This window comes from Notolepis coatsorum (genome assembly GCF_963971535.1).
Source record: "Notolepis coatsorum genome assembly, chromosome: 4".
Classification (NCBI taxonomy): domain Eukaryota; kingdom Metazoa; phylum Chordata; class Actinopteri; order Aulopiformes; family Paralepididae; genus Notolepis; species Notolepis coatsorum.
In genome coordinates, this window is record NC_140168.1 from 22,752,425 (window position 1) to 22,772,825 (window position 20,401).

General features: G+C 49.1%; 1 protein-coding gene across 1 annotated transcript in view; it reads left to right on the forward strand.

The window, feature by feature from the left end:
• epha10 (EPH receptor A10) overlaps positions 1-20,401 on the forward strand; it is a gene marked incomplete at both ends in the record, with an annotated part of 157,252 nt that overhangs the window by 112,929 nt on the left and 23,922 nt on the right. Inside the window, 1 exon segment of the mRNA XM_084311875.1 lies at positions 19,039-19,049. Coding sequence (XP_084168001.1) covers positions 19,039-19,049 — 11 coding nt within the window.

Here is a 20,401-nt window from a genome sequence, read left to right on the forward strand (position 1 = left end):
GAGGTGCGGGTCAGGAGGGAGGGAGGGAGGGATTGGCATTTCAATATCCTGAGAGGATTATTGGTTTGGCTTTAGATGAAATAGTCCCTGTGGAGGAGTGGCTCTGGCCATGAGATGGATACTTACTGGGAGGAGAGGGGGAGAGGGGGAGAGGGGGGGAGGGAGGAGAGGGAGGAGAGAGGAGGGAGGAGAGGAGGAGAGGGGGGAGAGGGGGGGAGGGGAGAGGAGAGGAGGAGAGGAGAGAGAGAGGAGAGAGGGGGAGAGGGGGGGGAGGAGAGAGGAGAGGAGGAGGAGGGAGGAGAGAGGATAGGAGGAGAGGGGAGAGGGAGGAGAGAGGATAGGGGGGGAGAGAGAGGAGAGAGAGGAGAGAGAGGAGAGGAGGAGAGGGGAGAGGGAGGAGAGAGGAGAGGAAGGAGAGGGAGAGAGGGGCAGAGGGAGGAGAGGAAGACTGGGTGAAGGAGGTGAGAGGAGAGCGGCAGAGAGGAAGACATGATGAAGCAGGAGAGAGGGGCAGAGAGGAGACAGAACAGTGATGAAGCAGGAGAGAGGGGCAGAGAGGAAGACATGATGAGGAGAGAGGGCAGAGGGAGGAGAAGAAGATGGGGTGAAGGAGGTGAGAAGAGAGCGGGAGATAGGAAGACAGGATGAAGCAGGAGAGAGGGGCAGAGGGAGGAGAAGAAGACGGGTGAAGGAGGTGAGAGGAGAGGAGAGGAAGACAGGATGAAGCAGGAGAGAGGGGCATAGGGAGGGAGAGGAGAGGGGGGAGAGGGGCAGAGGGGAGAGGAAGACAGGATGAAGGAGGCGAGAGAGAAGGGCAGAGAGGGAGGAGAGGCAAACAGGATGAGAGAGAGGGGGAGAGAGGAGAGGAGAGGGATGATAATAGAGAGAGAGGGATGAGAAGAGATAGAGGGGCAGAGAGATGAGAGGAGGGCAGGATAAAGGAGGAGAGGGGGCAGAGGGAGGAGAGGAGAGAGGGAAGAGGAGAAGAGAGAGAGTGGAGGAGGAGGAGAGAGAGGGCAGGAGAAGGAGGATGAAGGAGGAGAGGATGAGAGATGGGGAGAAAAGGAGAGATGGATGAAGGAGGAAAGAGGGAGGGAGGGGAGGAGAGGAATTAGTTGTAGAGGAGTGAGGGATTAATAGAGAGAGAAGGGATGAAGGAGAGGAACAGGTGATGACAGGGAGAGACATACGTAACTCTTCCATGTATCACCGTATCATAAATGCTCTTAACACACAAAGACCCTCAACAAGCAGCAGCATGTACACAATCATTATCTGCACCAAGTGGTATGCTTTTTATGCATAATACGCATTAAGAACATTGTTTCCCCATTGTCACATCAATATTGCTGTCAGAACAGTCTTATGTTTGCAGGTTTGCAGTATTTCATGTTGGCTATTGCCTATTACTAGGTCACCATCATCATCTTATCAACCAGGAAATGCTCGTGTGAAAGCTAGTATGAAAGTGATCTCTGCACGGAAACGATTATTCATTGAACAACATTGCGTGAAACAAGATGGCTGCTCTGGCCAGAAATCACCCCTCTCGGGGCTCTACAGTGTGACTGACAACTTTAATGTTAGGAGCCTGTTAAACTCTCTTGGACTCAACAGGTTGTCAATTCAAACCGAGAAGACAATCTCCACTGCTGCGGTGGCTTTCAGACAGGCAAACAACCCCAATGTCTCTGGTTTCATTGTTTCACCCATCTTTTAATCCTCTCTCCCGCTGTGCTCCATGAATGTTCCATAAAGTATTTAAGAGCACACTATGTCTGAACTCATGATCTGCATCATTTGAAGTAGATCTCCTGTTCAGAGAAGTGTCGGTCTCCTGCAGAATGTACATTATTAGTGTCTCTTGTGTGTCGCTCCTGAGCTTTTCCTGGACAGCAGCTCTGTGCAGAACGACTCCGTGCTGATAGCAATAGGAAAAAAAAGAAATCCACTTCTGGTGGAATGTATCCCGTCACTTTGAGGAAAGAAAGGGTTTGCTACAAAGGTCAAGAGTACAGACATGTAGAGTTTTTTTTCCCCGGTGTACCGGGACGATCGTCTGAATGTTCACACACAGCAGACGGCAATATCCTCAAAGGACATGAATTATTGATACAGTTTATATTGAGTTGTAGTTCACACTCTATCTCCTTGTCTTGTCCTCGTTTATTGTTTTCAATATCCTCACACGCGTGCATACAAAGCAGCCCAGGCTGCAGCTCCTGGTTGTCTTTGTGACCTGAATAAGCCATGCTGTACCGCTGTGTTTGTGTGTATATACCCGCCTCACGCCCTCCGCTCCACGCATCCCTCCTGGAGCCCCAGCGGAGCGCCTGGGGTGCGGGGAGTGTTTTGCTGCAGCGCTCTGCGGCTAGGGAAGGGTTAGCTCTATTGACCAGCTTCGTATGTGCGCTACATATTAGAGCTGCCGCGGTATTGATATTTTCCTTACCGCACGAATTTGCGAAATATTTCCTACCGCCGCGGTTATTACCGCACAGTGCGCACAAAAAAGAAAAAAAGTTTGAATGCATTTTTTTTTTATTTTTAGTAGTAGTCTACTCTTATAGCCTGCCTCTAGTCTAATGGCGCTTTTCCACTGCATAGTACCTACTCGACTCGACCCGCTTTAGGCACCTGGTACTTCGTTCCTTTTCCACTGCAGCCAGGTACTACTCCGTTTGTCTCCGACGTGGGGATGCAGGCGGGGCCGCTCGCTTGTGTAAACTGAAAGCTCCGTGGGCATAGATGTCCGAGGGCTTGCAGCAAGCCAGAGTTTAACACAGTTTCAATCAATCAATCAATAACAACATTAACCAGACTCTCGTTGCGTCTATTCTGCCAAAGCTAACGTTACCTCTCATTGTGTATTCTACCAAGCAAACCCGGGTTTAATGTTACCTCTCGTGTATATCGGCTGATGGTAGTATTAGGCTAATAATAACAACAACAAACTTAACACATCAGCGATCTTGTTGTGACACTAAACTCTCCGCTCGGTGGTAAATTGGGTTGATGTCGGTTTTGTTTCATCAATAAATAAGGCAGAATACACAGTGAATCCATTATTTTTTGTTTATTGCTTGGTTCTGTCGCAAACAAATCCTGAATGAAATGCATCCTTAGCGAGGCAGTAAAGATGGCGGCGTTCTGTTTTCGTTCAGAGGCTACAAAGTGTGACGCGTCTCTCTTCTGACCAGTCAGTGGTCTGCAATGTTTCACATGTCTTTTCTGGTACCACTTCTACCCAATAGGGTCGCTTGGAACCGAGTAGGGTATATCTGCAGAGCCGCAAGCCGCAAGCCAACTTTATTATTATGATAAAAAAACAGCGGTGACGCGGTATTCAGCCTAACTCTGCGGTGAGCGTGATGCAACAGCGATACCGCGGTAATGCGGTTATCGCGGCAGCTCTACTACATATACACAAAGCTCTGTAACGAACCGCCGCGGATTCTGAGGGTTAGGAAATTGGAGGATTTGAAAGACTTCGGGAGAGAAAGGGGTAATTATGTCCGCGGTAGGCAGAGCCTACGCTTCTGTGTGCGAGTGTGGGTGTGTGCTTCTGCATAATATCATTGGGGTCTAACTATAGGGTCGATCGGCCTGTGCTTTGGTGCCGAAGGTTACAGAAGCACAAGGATGAGCGTGTGGGAATCGGGCAATGTGAAGTATTTTTGGGGAATTCATTTCCAGCATTCTCCATTGACTTTCATGTAGTCCTTTGTGTAGTTGTGGTTCACCTTTTTGCCACCAGAGGGCAACAACGGCTTTAGATGCGGCCACTGAAACGACTGCAGGGCGTCAGCACAGAGGCGGTGCAATAGACCACACAACACTTCCGGTATTCTGAAATCATGGGAGAGAGAGCGGGGGCAGAAAATGAATGAATGTGGTTGGTATTAGGGATGTCCCGATCGCCTTTTTTTTATTCCGATCCGATCCCGATCATGTGATTTTAAATATCTGTTGTGAAGGGCCAGATTAAACCGAATATATATATTTATTTATATATATATATATTTAATTGTATTTGTATATTCTCTAATATTCCTTGATATCCCTTGTATATTCCTTGTACAATATGCATTGAATATCCATTCTAGCCTACTGAACATCCCATAATAGTCTGCATTCTACTATTGGTCGAGACCTTGGTGCCAGGCTGCCATACCCCCCAGACCCAGTTCAAACGTACCGCTCAACATGTACGAACAAGTCCTAGTTCCGCGTAGGAATCTGGCTACCGCACCACTAATGGGACTATTTGTTCATAGTGCGTATATATACTGCGCTACTAAAGTAGGACTTCCTTTTCAGTCCAGTTTCTTACCCTCCAATAGAGTCACAGACGTAAAGCCTCCCCGCGACGCCACGTGTGGGAGTAAGGCCAAGTTCGCCTACCATCGGTATTGAGACATCGCGTATATTAATATTTGAATAGTCATATTTGGCACTATATCGTCGAGTTGGACGTATAGTCTATTAAGCTAATAATAGTCTGTTAATATATAGTGCTTCGTACGGTGAGAATACTACCGTAGTCAGTACCCCATCGTTTCGGGCAGAGAACTGGCTGCTTATCCAGGGTGGTTGACCCCACGTGAAGCTGCACCCGAGGAGCCCCAGAGCCGACGAGCGAGTGGACCTGTATACCGGATTATTCTACCGACGACAGCCCGCCTTCCCAGGCACGGATTATGCTTTGTATACGTTGATTATTCCATGGATAAAGACCCCCGACACTGCCGTGTGTTGGAACCCCCCCCCCTGGAGAGGACGCAAGGTGAGGAGACGCTCTGCAAGACGAGGTCGCTTCACGTCTCTCCTCCGTGGACCGGAGGACGCCGGCCCACAAAGAGTCCATCTGCTTTCATCTGTGGTCCAAGGATCGCCGGCGCATTGAACGGCACTACAGTGGGTTCACCTGGGATACCCTTGGCCGGATGAGGCAGCCGGATTCTACCCCCCCCCCTTCCTACTCCTGTCGGCTTACAAGCGACCGGATTAACCCCCCCTAGTGTATCCAGTATATAATCATTAAAGTATCATTGCTGTTATTCCCTTAACTATTCCAGGTCGTATATGTACCACCTGCGCCTTCAGAGATTGGACATTCTCTATTGATATACCGACGAATACTCTTGCCATAAAAGTGCATACTAATTCCCATTCATAAATGTGATTGATTTGATTAAGTGCTTGCTCTACACACCATCGCTGTGTAGAAATAAAGACCTATTTCTAATTCGTACATTTGTGTTGGATCCGTTTCATCTACGTGACAGTGTTCATCATAATATATTTATGCCGTGTACTGGGTGGCCGAATATTAAGTACAAAGGTAGTGGTAGTAAGTATCATATCTAGTAATACAGTCAGGGAATTGTACCCCTCAGTTACAATTGGTCCTTCGAGCCGGAGGGTAATCAGTGTAATATTAATATAGTGTTATTAATATTGAAATGGCCTATGATGAACACTCCACGAAACGATCCTCCTAACCAACGCCCGCAGCGCGAACGACGGCTCCCTCAGTACTTAGAGGCTTACGCTGTCAGTCAACAACCTAGTCTTCTACTAACAGTAAACGCGGTAAAACTAGAAAGTAAAAGTATGTCTAACCCCAACGCCCAGACTACCCCGACCATAGAGGCCCCTACGGGTTCTAATGTAACTGACCAAGTTCACGGTGGGGACCAGTGGGAACCAGACATGACTTCACACCCCGCCAGTACTGAAGAAGTAGTCCCCGACGAGTCCCGGGAGGAATACAACGCTACCGAGAGAGAACTCGGCACGGAAGAAGACGGGGAGAGCACCGTGGAGATAGAGCTCCAAGGCTCCACAAGGAGTACCCCGAGGGAAGGCTCCCCTATACAACCGCCTTCTCCCAGCGAGGCAGAGAGGACCCTACAGCAGGCCTTCCTCATCAGCCTGAACGCCGCTGCTGAACGCGACCGACTGCAGATCCAGCAGCGGAGCGAAGAAGAGCATATACGTCTAGAAATAAGACGCATTCAGAGAGAAGAGAATGTGGCCCGAGACCGAGCAGACAGCCAGCGAGCAGCTGCTGGTGCTCTACGGGACGCAGAGCGCGACAGACAGCAAGCGCAACTAATAGAACAGCTGATCAGACGGACAACACCCTCTCCCTCCGCCAGAGGCTCCAGGACCTCGTCTAGACACACCTCCAGGGCGGCATCCCCTAGCCGAGTAAACAACCCTGAACTTGACCAACAGACGAGGTCTATACCCCCCACAGACCACCTCCCCCCACCGGTCCAAGCGAGACCTAGCAACCGGGAAGGAGCAGCATATCCTGTGGAGAGGCTAAACCAGAGACTACAAGCACTGGATGACCTAACTGAAGACGAAGAGGAGGAGAACCACGCCCGACGACAGCACAGTACTCTACCGGACCAGGAGGTCCGGTACAGCCCAGGCTATACTCCCGCGGAGCTGCGCTACAGACCCCCGACCCTATACCCGGGTGAGCACGACGCACGACCCTCACCGAGGAACAGCACCTGGACAAGCGGGCCATGGTACACTGCCAGTACCAGCCCATACCAAGGAGCGGGAGGAGACTCGCCTAGGAGGCCTCTCCCCCAACGCTCGCCGATGTATCCACAGTCAGCGTCATACATTGGCACGCCTATGGTACCCGACTTCACCCAAGAGAACCGGGCCCAGTATACAGAACTCCGCATGTGTCTGGAGACCATGTTGGTGGATGTATTGGATGAACGCCATAAATACGCCATCCTACTGAAGCACTTAAAGGTACCCCGCGCACATAATATAGCGCTCGCCTACGCGACTTCCACCACCCCATACACAGCAGCGCTGGTAGCATTGGACCAGAGGTATGGGCGCATATGGGATTACGTGATCCAGGAGATCCGACACATCGACCGCTTACCCCCAGCAATAGACAATCGAGCACTGGACGACCTGTCCATCAGAGTGCAGTCCCTGGTAGGGATGTTGGGAGCGCAGAGAGAGAAGGGGAGGCATGAACTTTACGCCAACTCAAATGTGGAAAGGATCTTGGAGAAGCTGCCGCCCGCTCGACAGGAGCGTTTTAGGCGGCAGAGAGACCACCGAGACCCGAATGGCCCCGAACCGAACCTCCTCGATCTAGCAGACTTCCTGGCGAGAGAAGTCAGCAGCCTACGGCTAGATACATTCGGACGGAGCACCCCTGGCTCCAGAGAAGGAACCAGACGACTAAATGATGGAAGAAGATCGGTGACTGTGATGCACCAATCAGAGTCAGTACCGAGCAGCAGGAGCCACAGTACCCCCTCCAGAACGGAGAAGTGGAAGATAGTGTGCCCCTACTGTGAGAAAGAACACTGGCTAGCGCAATGTGACTCCTTCCCCAAGCTGAACGCGGAGGAAGCAAGTCAATGGATAAAGTCCAACAAGCGCTGTTTTCGCTGTGCGCGCTCACACATGGCAGCCGAATGCCGCTTAAAGAAAAGGTGCACCAAGTGCGATGGAGCCCATCTGGACATACTTCACGACAGTAACAGACGGCGCCCTTCACCCGCACCATCCAGCAGCAAAGCGAGCGTCATGTACATCGATCCCGCCAGCAGCAGTGGAGCCCGAGTACTCCTAAAAGTAGTGCGTGTGACACTAAGCTACCAGAATAAAGTCCTGGACACTTACGCCGTCCTCGATGACGGGTCAGAGAAGACCCTGCTGCTCGCCTCCGCTGCGGCCCAGCTAGGGCTGCGGGGAAGCGAAACCCAAATGACAATTCGGACAATAAGACGAGATTTGAAGACGATAAAGGGCGAGAATGTCTCATTCTCTATCGCAGCAAGCGGCCAGCCTGAGCGACGGTACCAGATTACAGACGCTTTCACCAGCCAAGAAATAGGACTGTCGCGGTACACATACCCCGTCGCCAAGCTGATGGAGAAATATGTACATCTGCGCAAGCTACCGATCCCGCTCATAGACAATGCTATGCCGACCCTGTTGATAGGCTCCGACCATGCAGACCTCATTGTCCCGATAGACCGGGTTCATACCGGACCCCGAGGCTGTCCTGCAGCAGTCGAGACCCGTTTGGGATGGACTCTCCAAGGCCCGCTCGCCAAATCTCTCAACCGAAGTACAGCCACTAGATGTCTCCACTCCCGAGTCACAGAGGGAGAAACCGCACTCCTGCAACACGTAGAGCGGCTATGGACCTTGGAACAAATGCCCTTTAAGAACGGAAAGAAAGACATTCGCTCTAAAGATGACATTTACGCCATTCACCTCCTCGAGACAGGGACCAAGAGAGTCCCGGTCAACGGCGTGTTGAGATACGCCACGCCACTCCTGCGGCGAGAAGGAATGCCTACTTTCCACGCCAAGACAGACGCCACAGAACGGTACCTGCTGAACACGGAGCGGCGCTTAGCCAAGAACCCCGCCCAAGAGAGTGTATACCGCGCTGAGATTGAGAAGCTCATCACAGCGGGACACGTCACAAAGATGGACATTAAAGAGGCTGACCAGACCACTGAATCGTGGTACGTGCCTCACCACAAGGTCCATCACAACGGTAAAGACCGCATAGTATTTAACTGCAGCTACCAGATCGGATCCCAAAATCTGAATAAAGAGTTACTGCCCGGTCCCACACTCGGCCCCTCCCTACTCGGCGTTCTACTCCGCTTCCGCCAGGAAAAGGTGGCCATCAGTGGGGACATTAAAGGAATGTTCCTGCAGGTGAGATTAGTAGAGGAGGACAAGCCCCTGTTACGGTTCCTATGGAGAGAGAAGCCAGGAGATGAGCACCCAGCCATCTACCAATGGGAAGTCCTCCCCTTCGGAACGACGTGCAGCCCCTGCTGTGCTACATTTGCACTACAGAAACATGTAGCAGAGGACCCAGCAGCGGACGAAGAGGTCCGACACAGCGTAAAGAACAGCTTCTACGTAGACAACTGTCTACAAAGCCTTTCAACCCAGGAAGAAGCCGAGGCTCTCCTGATTAAACTCCGCGCCTCATTGATCAAAGGCGGCTTTGATCTCAGGCAGTGGGCCAGCAGCGATCCGCAAGTACTGCGCAGCCTCTCCTCCGAGGACAAGGCAGCCAGCAGCGAGACCTGGATGGCTACAATCCCGGGAGAAGCCCAGGAGATGACCCTGGGATTGGTGTGGCGATTCAAAACAGATTTGCTTCACTACAGACACAAGCCCCTGACTATGGAGCAGGGAAGGCCGGCGGCGGCGCCGACCACCAGACGGAGTGTGTACACAACACTCGCCCGACAATATGACCCGCTAGGATGTATTCTACCGTACACCACCAGGGCAAAAATGATTGTACGAGCATTGTGGGACAAGGACCAGGGCTGGGACGACCCCATTCCCGCACACCTTGCATCCACCTGGAGAGAGTGGGAGATGGAGCTCCACTCACTCCCAGGCGTTAATATGCGCCGAAGCTACTTCCCACCCACGGTGAGGCCAGAGACATGTAAAATGGACTTACACGTCTTCAGTGACGCCTCAGAGGTCGCATACGGATCAGTAGCCTACTTGCGGGCCCAAGAAAAGGGGGGAGAGATCTACACAGCATTTGTCCTCGCCCGCTCGAGAATAGCCCCACGCAAGCAACAATCTATCCCACGTCTAGAGCTCTGCGCAGCCCGAGCCGGAGCGCACCTAGCCACGCTCATCCAACGTGAGCTCACCATACCGGTGTCTAGAACAATCCTGTGGTCAGATTCCACGACAGTACTCGCCTGGATCCAATCGGACTCATGCAAGTACAAAGTCTTCGTGGGAGTCAGAGTCACCGAGATTCAAGACTTAACCGAAGAGTTAACCGGAGAAACAGAGTGGCGCTACGTTGATACAAAACAGAACCCAGCTGACGTCATCACCCGGGGAATGCCCCTAGATGACCTCACCCGTCGCAATGTCTACAGTGACGGCCCCGCATTCCTAAGACTCCCGGAAGGACAGTGGCCCATGCCTATCCCGAGGGAAGCAAGTCCAGAGGAGGTGGAAAATAAGAAGCCTGTGTTCTGTGGATTGAGCACTGTTATCTCCGCAGACCCCAACACACTCCTGATGGGGCGGCTAGATCCTGCATTACCCCAGACAATGTACCGGCCTGAAGAAGCGAACGGCCGACGAATGTGGAGGTACAGCCAAGTATTAGCCGACAAGTTTTGGAGCAGTTTCCTACTGCACTACCTACCGTCTCTACAGACCCGCCAGAAGTGGGTAAAGGAGAGAGACAATTTGACAGAAGGAACAGTCGTCATGATTATTGATCAATCACTGCCCAGAGCTATGTGGCCGGCCGGCCGCGTAAGCAAAGTGATCACCGGTGCCGACGGCAAGGTCCGAGCAGCTGAAGTGCTTGTCCAGGGTCGCACTTACACCCGTCCCGTGGCGAGGCTCATAGAACTGCCCCGACTCCCAGACACAATCGATGATGACCATGACCCTATAACCCTATGACTTCGTGAAGTTGACTGACCCCTACAGCAAACCCTTATGTGTAAATAGACAACGCGATTAATCTGTCTCTGTTTAACTGATTAGGTCTGGGACCAATCAGGGGGTGGCTGTTGTGAAGGGCCAGATTAAACCGAATATATATATTTATTTATATATATATATTTAATTGTATTTGTATATTCTCTAATATTCCTTGATATCCCTTGTATATTCCTTGTACAATATGCATTGAATATCCATTCTAGCCTACTGAACATCCCATAATAGTCTCCATTCTACTATTGGTCGAGACCTTGGTGCCAGGCTGCCATACCCCCCTGACCCAGTTCAAACGTACCGCTCAACATGTACGAACAAGTCCTAGTTCCGCGTAGGAATCTGGCTACCGCACCACTAATGGGACTATTTGTTCATAGTGCGTATATATACTGCGCTACTAAAGTAGGACTTCCTTTTCAGTCCAGTTTCTTACCCTCCAATAGAGTCACAGACGTAAAGCCTCCCCGCGACGCCACGTGTGGGAGTAAGGCCAAGTTTGCCTACCATCGGTATTGAGACATCGCGTATATTAATATTTGAATAGTCATATTTGGCACTATATCGTCGAGTTGGACGTAGTCTATTAAGCTAATAATAGTCTGTTAATATATAGTGCTTCGTACGGTGAGAATACTACCGTAGTCAGTACCCCATCGTTTCGGGCAGAGAACTGGCTGCTTATCCAGGGTGGTTGACCCCACGTGAAGCTGCACCCGAGGAGCCCCAGAGCCGACGAGCGAGTGGACCTGTATACCGGATTATTCTACCGACGACAGCCCGCCTTCCCAGGCACGGATTATGCTTTGTATACGTTGATTATTCCATGGATAAAGACCCCCGACACTGCCGTGTGTTGGAACCCCCCCCCCTGGAGAGGACGCAAGGTGAGGAGACGCTCTGCAAGACGAGGTCGCTTCACGTCTCTCCTCCGTGGACCGGAGGACGCCGGCCCACAAAGAGTCCATCTGCTTTCATCTGTGGTCCAAGGATCGCCGGCGCATTGAACGGCACTACAGTGGGTTCACCTGGGATACCCTTGGCCGGATGAGGCAGCCGGATTCTACCCCCCCCCCCCTTCCTACTCCTGTCGGCTTACAAGCGACCGGATTAACCCCCCCTAGTGTATCCAGTATATAATCATTAAAGTATCATTGCTGTTATTCCCTTAACTATTCCAGGTCGTATATGTACCACCTGCGCCTTCAGAGATTGGACATTCTCTATTGATATACCGACGAATACTCTTGCCATAAAAGTGCATACTAATTCCCATTCATAAATGTGATTGATTTGATTAAGTGCTTGCTCTACACACCATCGCTGTGTAGAAATAAAGACCTATTTCTAATTCGTACATTTGTGTTGGATCCGTTTCATCTACGTGACAGTGTTCATCATAATATATTTATGCCGTGTACTGGGTGGCCGAATATTAAGTACAAAGGTAGTGGTAGTAAGTATCATATCTAGTAATACAGTCAGGGAATTGTACCCCTCAGTTACAATATCTATCGATCCGATCGTTTCCGATCCGATCTTTCACATTAGTAATCAATTTTGACGCATTTTTGTCAGAAACTGGCAGAGCGAGACAAGCCCATCTGTTGCCTATAGTCCGGGGCGCGAGCGCGGAGGCGTTTGTTATTACATTCACCCTGAGAAATGTGCTTCTGCTTCATATGAGAAATATTAAAAGTTTCAATAAATGTTTGCACATTAGTATACATTCAGTGTTCGACTTACGTAATGGTCCATTCTGGTCTGAAACGCAGACGATAATCCTCAGTCACGTTATCCTCCAGGTGAAAAGTTAGTCTGAAAACTTCGCCTCCAGCCTGTCCTCCTTGCAAACATTGCAACTGGCTTGACTTTCTATTTTAAAATGCTTAGTTCCAAACCTCTGACATTAAGTCTAGCTGCTCAAGTCAGTGGATATTAACCGTGTTTCGGGAGCGACGTGTTGTGATGTGGTCGAGCGTGAGCGTGTAGCGTGTAGCGCTTAAAGGGAATGTGTTTGTTGCAACGGTGAAAATTAAAGGGGAATGTGTTTGTTGTGGACAATTATTCTGCTCTGTGTGACAATAAATACATTAATGATGATATATTATATGTAATTTAAAACCAAAACTAAGGCCTCCGTATGAGTTTAAGACGTGGACATGGTCATGTTTGTTGAATAAAATTTTTCTTTTTTTGACTGCCGATTTTTATTATTATTTTTTCCCGATCCCCGATCCTCTGAAAAGCATGTGATCGACGCCGATCCCGATCACGTGATCGGATCGGGACATCCCTAGTTGGTATGGTTTTTATTCTTAATCCCTGAGGGGAAACATGAGTGAATACAAATACACAAACAAGAAACAATAACATACAATACAAGTTACATATCACAGTAAAAAGAAGAGAAGAAGAGATCCTCTCAACACAGAGCTAGCGGTGTTCGTAAAATAATTTAACCGCAGCAGGAACAAAGGAACTTCTCAATCGCTCAGTAGAGCATCGAGGCATCAAAACCCTATCACTAAATGAGCTTTGCAGAGCATCAAATACATTGTACAGAGGGTGGCCTTCAAAAGATAGAATAGCGTTCAATTTAGTCCTAGTTTGCTTGGCTATAATGATCTCCAAGGAATCAGGGGGAAGGCCAATCACTGAGCCATCATTTTGTTTATACGGTTTTTGTCAATGACCGTGATGCCCCCCCCCCCCCCCCCCCCTCCAGAAGAGCACAGCATAAAGAAGGACACTAGCAAGGATACCTTGGTAGAACATAAAGAAGTGACCTGCTGATGTCAAAGGATCTAAGCTTCCTCAAATGAAAAAGCAGAGACTGGGCTTTCTTGAACACAGAATATGTTGTCTTCTCCAGTCCAGCTTGCTGTCCAGGTGGACACCAAGATACCTATAGGACTGGACTCTGTCTACCTCCTGTCCCCTAATGATGACAGGAGAGACATTCACCTCCTTCCTACTGAAGTTGATGACTAGCTCTTTTCGACATTTTGTAAAGAAATTGGCGTCACACCAGTGGACAAATGAGTCAATCTCCTTTTTATGGGCCCGGTCATCACCTTTGTTGATGAGACTGATAAGAGCAGTATCGTCTGAACACTTCTGCATATGGCACATGGCCTCGCTGGGTATAGAGCACAAAGAGAAAGGGAGCCAAAAGTGTTCCCTGGGGGGCTCCAGTTTTGGTCCAGATGACATCATCCAGCCTAACAAACTGAGGTCGAGGAACAAGATATTTCATGCACCAGATGATGGTTGAGTTATGCAGTTTAAACTGGATCATTTTGTTTGCTAGCATATGTGGCTGGATAGTGTTGAAGGCGCTAGAAAAATCCAAGAACATTTCCCTAACGGAGCTGGCAGACGATTCAAGGTGGCTATGAATTCGATGCAACATAGAAAATCAGTGCATCGTCGACTCCTACACTCTTCCTGTATGCGAATTGCAAGGGGTCCTGAGGTGGCCCAGCACAACCATGTCAAAACACTTCATGATGTGGCATGTCAGAGCAATAGGTCTCAGGTTAGTGAGGCTATTGTGCACATTGTTCTTTTTAGGAATAGGGACAAGACATGATGTTAACCACATTGTAGGAAAAGCATGGTGAAGACAGAGACAGAGAGAAAAGATAATGAAAAACATGGCACAACTGGTCAGCACAGACCTTGAGGGTGCGTGGATAATACCATCAGGCCCAGGCCCCTTATTTACCTTGATGTCCTTAAGCTCCTGATGAACCTTTTCAGAAGAAGAAGAAGAAGTCTTTATTTGTCATGCAGTTGAACACACACATGCGAGATGAACCTGTAGCAAAGAACTGGTTTGCATGATTAACATCGATCCCAGAGCCCGAACAACTGGAATTGTTGGTCCAATCAGTGATCGATTTAATGCCTTTCCAAAGGCCCCTGGTATTGGTGTTGGACATTTGTCTTTCTACCCTATCTTTCTATTTAAGTTTTGCATGTTTTATTTTAGCTTTCAGCTATGTTTGAGCATGTGTAATCATATCTCTATCACCACTGAGAAATGCCCTCTTCTTTCGGTTAATTGCAGCTTTCACCTCCCAAGTTTTAATTAGTTTACAGGGGATGGCATCATCAACACAGACATTTATATAAGCGGTGACTATCAGGGGCGGCTACGTGGCGTAGTGGGCAAGGCGCTCGCCACGAATGACGGAGACGCTGGGCTTGCCTGTTCGAGCCCAGCGCTCCACATTGCTTTCAGTTTAGCTGGTCGTTCATACTAATACACATTGGCCGTATTAGGGGGTGGGAAACTGATGGGTGGGGATCGGGCGTTGTGGACAGCGACTCCTACAGGTCGGTTGGTGCGCCTGCGCAGTAGAATCAGGAAGTGTCTGGGGCAGCGTGAGCCTCCCACGCGTTACTCCTCGCCACTGAGAGATCGAGCTGCGCAGGTGAAAAGATGCGACTGCTGTTACCTCAAGTACCGGAGGGGACTTGTGCTATGTATGACTTAGTCCACATTGCAGCCGGCTTGTGGGAGGCAAGAAACAGCGTCCGTGACAGGGGAGGGTTGAATTGGATGATACGAAATTGGGATGGGAGAAAATATAGAAAAAATGGGAGAAAAAGTGGATAAAAAAAAAATAAGCGGTGACTATCAGCTTTACTGTCCAGGTCAAGATCATCGTTGTCTAAAAATACAGACCAGTCGGTACATTCAAAGCCCCCTTGTAATTGATCATAAGCGTCATCAGACCACACACGCACAGTTTTAGACTTGATAGGCTGTCTCTGGATAACAGGAGAAGAGCTAGGAATCACAGATAACAGATTGGGACCAGATTGTCCAAGAGCCGCTTCGTAACGTAGCTCTTCTTAACGTTCGCGTAGAACAAATCGAGTGTTCGATCACCCAGTGTAGGGCACTTAAAGGAACACGCCAACTTTTTGGGAAATTTGCTTATTTGCCATCTACCCTGGAGTTAGACAAGCAGATACCCTTTTCTTCTCTGTGCATGCATTACACCGGTTCCTGACAGGCAGCGAGCGAGCGAACTGGAGACGAAATCGCGCGCGACACTGTCCTGATATGACGCGGCGCTTGTCCGAGTGTGTCTGTGTGTGTGTACCTGGAAGCACAGGGGCAAAGCAGCCTGCGATTCTCGACCAATAAAAAGTGTTTAGGGGCGGGACTCGGCCGCGTAATCGCTCAACTAGAGACACAGCTAGCGAATATTTGAGGGGGGGAGCGACATCGCCGCTCAGTTCGCTGTCGCTCGCGGTAGGTCAGGATAGTCTGATTGAAACGAATACATTTTTATCATTTTCGCAATCACGCTCGCTCGCGTCGCTCCCTGTCAGGAACCGGTGTTAGGCTTAGGGAACAGCGTCATTCACTGGAAGTGTGGTGTGCCAGTTGTAACCTAGTTCCCAACAGTCATGAAATACCCTCCAAATATAACTCAAACGTTCCTGTAAACCTAGACCTGTGTATTTACCACATGGAGAAAAAAAAATTAAGACATTTTAGTTTTCTAAGCAGATATATACTCTGACAAATTTTTTGCCGAACCACTGCTGCCTGGGGCGCAGTGATTTCCTCACCTCAAAGCCCTGTTGCTTTTTGAAAAACGGGGCAGCAGTGGTTCGGCAAACATTTGTTGGGAGAGAGGAACTGTGGAGAGAGAGACTGGTGTGTTGAGCAGAGAGAGAGAGAGAGAGAGAGGAGAGAGAGAGAGAGAGAAGAGAGAGAGAGAGAGAGAGAGAGAGAGAGAGAGAGAGAGAGAGAGAGAGAGAGAGAGAGAGAGAGAGAGAGAGAGAGAGAGAGAGAGAGAGAGAGAGAGAGAGAGACTGGTGTGTTGAGCAGAAAGAGAGAGAGACTGGTGTGTTGAGCACCTCATTCCTCATTAGAAGTGATGGGGGGGGGTGGGGGGACTTCGTCGGGCACCAAATGAATAGAGTCATCAAGCTACTCCTCTTCTCTCCACTACAGCCCCGGCCACTTAAGATGCTTTGTCACCCCGTGATGGGAATTTTAATTGCCTTTTACCCCCCCCCCCCCCCCCCCCCCATGCAGCGTATAATTGGAGTCTTATGACGAGGCACTCGCGCGCTGGCGAGGGTCTTTAGTATGCGCCCGCCGTGATGTGAGTTTTTACAGGCTGTCGTTCTCCTCTATTCCTCATGTCGGTAAAGGTCGCCGTTCGCATGGCTCTGAGGAGTTAGATGATCACATGGACACACGCGCGGACGCAAACACACACACACACACACACACACACACACACACACACACACACAAACACACACGCGCGGACGCACACACACACACACAAACACAGACACAGACACACAAGGTTATCCTGTTATTGTGAGTTGTGTGGAGGGACTTCAGGGCCTTTGATGGACATCTATTGTTGAAGACACAAGGGACGGGTGGAAACACAAGAGACGAGAGGGACTAGAAAGTTTGTATCCCGTCCGCGTCCCCATCTCCTCGTATCTGCTCCGGAGGACTTTATTGCACTGCAGTCATTATGCTCGAATAAGGAGAGAGATGAGAGAGGGAGTGTGAGGGGGAGGTGTAGAGAGAGGGATAAATAGAGAGATTTCGAGCAAGTGAGAGAACATTTCGTAATTCCATATGGTACAGTAGGCTGCAGATTGCACATGAGTGTTGCGCGCGTGTGTGTGTGTGTGTGTGTGTAGTGTGTGTGTGTGTGTGTGTGTGTGTGTGTGTTGTGTGTGTGTGTGTGTGTGTGTGTGTGTGTGTGTGTGTGTGTGTGTGTGTGTGTGTGTGTGTGTGTGTGTGTGTGTGTGTGTGTGTGTGTGTGTGTGTGTGTGTGTGTGTGTGTGTGTGTTCGTTCTACTTGGCTGCCTGTTTTGTCAGCCTGAATAGAACTCTCCATATCCTCTGCCCAACCTGTGTGTGCGTGTCTCTCTATCTGTATGTGTGTCTCTCTGTGTGTCTCTCTGTGTGTGTCAAATTCAAATAGGCTTTATTGGCATGAAATATCAACATACTTATTGCCAAAGCAAGTCCAACATACAAACAATAACATATATATTATTAAGCAATAAAACATACCATAATATTAGCAATAAGTAAAACAATCAACAGAAACATATTAAATTACAAAATAATCATTCCAATCGGGTAGTCATTTTACAGATGTAGCCACCCAGATACATGTATTTACAGGGCTTGTTCTCTTATTGTATGACAACCATCTACATATTTTGCAGCTAATACTGTACACTGACTTTTCTCCCCACATATATATATAACAGCTTTTGATTATCAGGGAGATGGATAAAACTGTGGATCAATTTTATTTATTTTATAAAAGAAAAACTTCTCTTAGATCCTTGTATTTCTCACAGTATCGTAGGAAGTGAGGTTCTGTCTCAAACATCCCCCTGATGACAACAGTGAACACAGCCTGGCCTCTCTGGGCAGCCAGTTCTGCCTGTGACGGCCTGTTTTCTATGGCTAGACTATGTCCACTCAGTCTGTACCGTGTCAATGTCTTTCTTAATTTTATATCATTCACAGTGGTCAGGTATTCTGCCACCGTGTACTCTCTGTTTAGGGGTCAAATAGAATTCTAATTTACTTTGAGATTTGGTTGATTTGTTCCAATATTCTATATAGTTTTCTTTTTGTTTTGAGGTTATTTGGTTGGGCCAGATTTTTTGGTATCTGTCCTGAGGCATTTGTGGGCAGAGATTTCTGACTAGCTGGCAGAGGGGACTCTTATCTGGGTTCATCTCTTGGCTCTGAAGGGCTTTGTAGTGGTAGGAGTGGGGGTCACTTGATTGGAGGTGTGTGTAAAATTTTATGGCTCGCTTTTGAATTTGAATGATTAGGGGGTATTGGCCGAGTTCTGCCCTGCATGCATTATTGGCAGTGTGTCTGTGGACCTTAAGTAGGTTTTTGCACAATTCTGCATGCAGTACTTCTAATGGGTGTTTTTTCCCATTTTGGGAAATCTTGGTTAGTTAATGGACCCCACACTTCACTGCCCATATAATATTATTGGATTTATTACGGAATTTAGAATTTTGAGCCAGGTCCTAATTGGGATGTCAATTGGAATTTTCCTTTGATGGCATAAAAAGCCCTTCTTCCCTTCTCCTGTGTCTCTCTGTGCGTGTCTCTCTTATCTGTATGTGTGTCTCTCGTGTGTCTCTCTGTGTGTGTCTCTCTGTGTGTGTCTCTCTGTGTGTGTCTCTGGTGTGTCTCTCTGTGTGTGTCTCTGTGTGTCGTCCTCTGTGTGTGTCTCTGTGTGTGTCTCTGTGTGTCTTCCTGTGTGTCTCTCTGTGTGTCTCTCTGTGTGTGTCTCTCTGTGTGTGTCTCTCTCTGTGTCTCTCTGTGTGTGTCTCTGTGTGTGTGTCTCTGTGTTGTGTCTCTGTGTGTGTCCTCTGTGTGTGTGTCTCTGTGTGTGTCTCTGTGTGTGTGTCTCTGTGTGTGTCTCTGTGTGTGTCCTCTGTGTGTGTCTCTGTGTGTGTCTCCGGGGTTGGAAGCTGCTCTGCAGGTGAGGTCCGTCTGGATAACGGAGCAGCAGCTGTGGTCCGGGGCCGAGCCGCAGCCTTGAGGCTAAACACACACACAGAACAAGGACGGTGTCCAGGTCCAGAGGGCTCTCTGCATCATGCTGAGAGGAGTTTGAGCTGGTTCTGAACAAAAACGGGGTCATCTGTGATGAGGTCCTGGCACAGCCCGCCACTCATTATGTCCTCTGTTGGTGGCAGCTTCTTGGACAGAATTGAGGGGCCTAGCGTAACCAAATGTGCCCCCGAGAGTATAGGTGTGGTGGTAATAATAATAATCGGACGCAGGTCCCGCAGACGTAACGTCGTACATTATGCGAATGCGCTCCGTTCGCTTTCTTTTTCCGACGCGACCGCTAACGCAAAAAGAAGTGAGCGATGACGATGTGACGACGCGCGCGGACTGGATCAGTTGACGAACGGAAAAAAGAGCAGTTGGTGAAGTTTCTTTATTGTGCCATGTAGTGTAGCTTGAATGGCGACGACGATAAGAATAGTGCGCGATCTGAATCTCTGTGTGAATGAATTGGTGATGAATCACCCCCCCCCCCCCCCCCCTCATGAATTAATCACAGTCATCAATCTTACACACACATAACAGTGACCCCCCCCCCCCCCCCCCCCCCCAACAGGTTTGCCTGTAGTGTGCACCCTGACTAGGGGATGTACGGTACAAATAAACTTGACTTGACTTCGGAGCGATACACGGGGGGTGTGGGGGGGGGGTCACTGATATGTGTGCAGTAAGATTCAATCAATCAATCAATCAATCAATCAATCAATCAATCAATCAAATGTATTTGTATAGCACATTTAGACATGACACTTGGCAACCAAAGTGCTTCTTCACAGTAAGTTGCATAGCTTAAAAACAAAGGAAAGTGCTAAAGTATAGACAGAACAGAAAATATAAACAACCAACGGACAAAGGAACAAAACAACACGTCAACGAGATGAAATTGATTGATGACTCTTGCTTCCGTAAAACCGTTTTAAACGGCTTCCGTCCCGTTCATGAATGAGGTCTCTTCTCGTCAGTCGGAGAGACAGAGTGGTTCCTGCGCTGCGCAGGTAGATGATGTTGATCCAGCAGTCGCTTTTACTGTCAGACGGAGAGAGAGAGAGAGACGGACTCTTTTCATCCCTCCCTCCCCTCCTCCTCCATCCCTCCCTCTCGCTCCCCGTCTCTCGCTCACACCACGTACTGACTGACACATTTAATCAGACAGTCATTCAGATGCTTTTCTCTATTGCTGCCTATCGCTCTTTTGCACACACACACACACACACACACACACACGCACACACACACACACACCGCACACACACACACGCA